General features: G+C 63.0%; 1 protein-coding gene across 1 annotated transcript; it reads right to left on the bottom strand.

Moving 5' to 3' along the window:
* Positions 1-1,288: 1,288 nt before the first annotated feature.
* RPL28 (ribosomal protein L28) lies at positions 1,289-1,742 on the bottom strand. The gene is made up of 2 exons (XM_029924776.1): positions 1,627-1,742; positions 1,289-1,531 (listed from the first exon to the last, which is right to left on the bottom strand). Exons 1-2 carry the CDS (start codon positions 1,705-1,707, stop codon positions 1,304-1,306), a joined length of 309 nt encoding a protein of 102 aa, XP_029780636.1. The 5' UTR covers positions 1,708-1,742; the 3' UTR covers positions 1,289-1,303.
* Positions 1,743-1,793: the final 51 nt, after the last annotated feature.

Genomic DNA, 1,793 nt, shown 5'->3' with positions numbered 1-1,793 from the left:
GTGCCATCCACGCACGTGCTGCCACAGGCCAGACCCAGCCAAGCACCCTGCCGCTAGTGTCTCCTCCCATGTCCCGGACACATCACCAACTCACTTGACAGAGAGGAACGCAGAAGCCATGGAAGGGGAACTCTTGTCCGAGATCGCGGACACACCACAGACTTATCTGAATACAGACTCTCGGCCTGCCCGCACGACCCCCATGCTGGCCAGGCAGGAGGGCTCGGGGCCCGCAGCTCTGGTCTCCTCCTGCCCCACCCCACCCCTGACCCCCAGGGCCAAGCTACCCCGCCTGGAACAGGGTCTCAAACAAGCCCGGAGGCTTCGCTGAGGTGCTGGCAAGCCCAGAAGGACCCAGGCGAGCCCAGGGCGAGGAAGAGCCCTGGGGCAAGCACCCGACCCCTCAGGTATGCAGGGGCGGGGCCGGGACCCCACTGCCCCAAGGCCGAAAGGAAAGCACCCCCTTTCTTGCGCCACAAAGCTGCGGGCCCTGGTGTAAGACCTGAAGCAGAACGCCGCGTCCTGGACAGACTCCATGCTCCGAACTACAGACTGCTGCAAAAAGTCTCACTCCAGAAACCAAGGACACTTCACAATACCCATGATTTCAAACATGGGCCTTGACCAAGCTGCTGACCGCAGAGCAGAAACACTGCCTCCTCCTGTCAGTCCAGTACGACAGCCAGCCACCCAACGACAAAAGTGGTTTTCAGGGCCCAGAGCACCAGAACGGCTTCCCAAGAGCCCGGGAACGCTAGCAGCTCACTGCCGCTCCTGAGGAGGGAGGGAAGCCCCCTCCAGGGAGGACGGGAGTCCCATCAAGAGCCAGCAGGCCGCGGCCATGCTGTCACTGAACGGCGTGCTGGACTCCAAGCCCACAGAGAAAGCAGCCCTGCTCAGAGCCCAGGGAAAACCGCATTCCTACCGCTTCCCCCACCCCCTCCTCAGGAACAAACAAAGGTGGTGGAGCTGGACACCCACGACTCAACCGTTACCGGCCTCGGAAACTCCTTTGTCCCCTAGACCCTCTAAGACACCGATCCAGGCCTCAGAGCAGTTCACGTGGGACAAACTACGTCTGCTTCAGTTGCAGAACTAGCCTGTCACTCCTTACCTGCGGGAGCCAGGGGGGAGGCTCCTCACCTGCTGGCCTCAGTTTCCCCACGTGTGAAACGGGGACATCTACCTCCCTCTGACTTGCTTCAAGCCCTTAACCCGAGAACATCACACGACCGTGCGATCCTGCAACTCAGCCCTTAGAACCTCCTGGTGTGGATGAGCTCCTGCTCCGATTAGGAGATGCTCACACGGCTTCCCTCCCGACCACCGGAATTCTCCATTCCACAGCATGACCGCTGTGGCCCGAGAGGGGCCTGCGCCCCGCGGCCATGCCAGGCGAGTGCTCACCGGATCTCCGCTTCATGACCACCACCACCCCTTTGCCGTCGGCCGCCGGCTCCACGCCCACAATCTTGCGGTGAATCAGCCCGTTGTAGCGGAAGGAGTTGCGAGCCTTCAGGTTATTGGGTTCCTGGGAAGGAGGACGCATCGGGGTCGCGAGGACGGAAGGGGCCCCGCGATGGCGAGGGTGCCCCCCTCCGACCCCGGCGTCCCAGCCCCACTTACGGTGCTGTACGTCTGCTTGTTCCTCTTGATCAGGAAGCTGGAGCAGTTCCGCACGACCATCCATTGCAGGTGGGCGGACATGGCGGCAGCTGCGGGAAAGGGGCAGGGACGGGAGTCAGAGGGAGTTCCGGGCCCGCGCCGGGCCACGCGGCCCCACTCGGGCCGCA

The sequence above is a fragment of the Suricata suricatta genome, chromosome 16 (genome assembly GCF_006229205.1).
Source record: "Suricata suricatta isolate VVHF042 chromosome 16, meerkat_22Aug2017_6uvM2_HiC, whole genome shotgun sequence".
Lineage (NCBI taxonomy): Eukaryota > Metazoa > Chordata > Mammalia > Carnivora > Herpestidae > Suricata > Suricata suricatta.
Note: the sequence above shows the minus strand (reverse complement) of the source record. Positions and strands in the feature narration are given on the sequence as shown.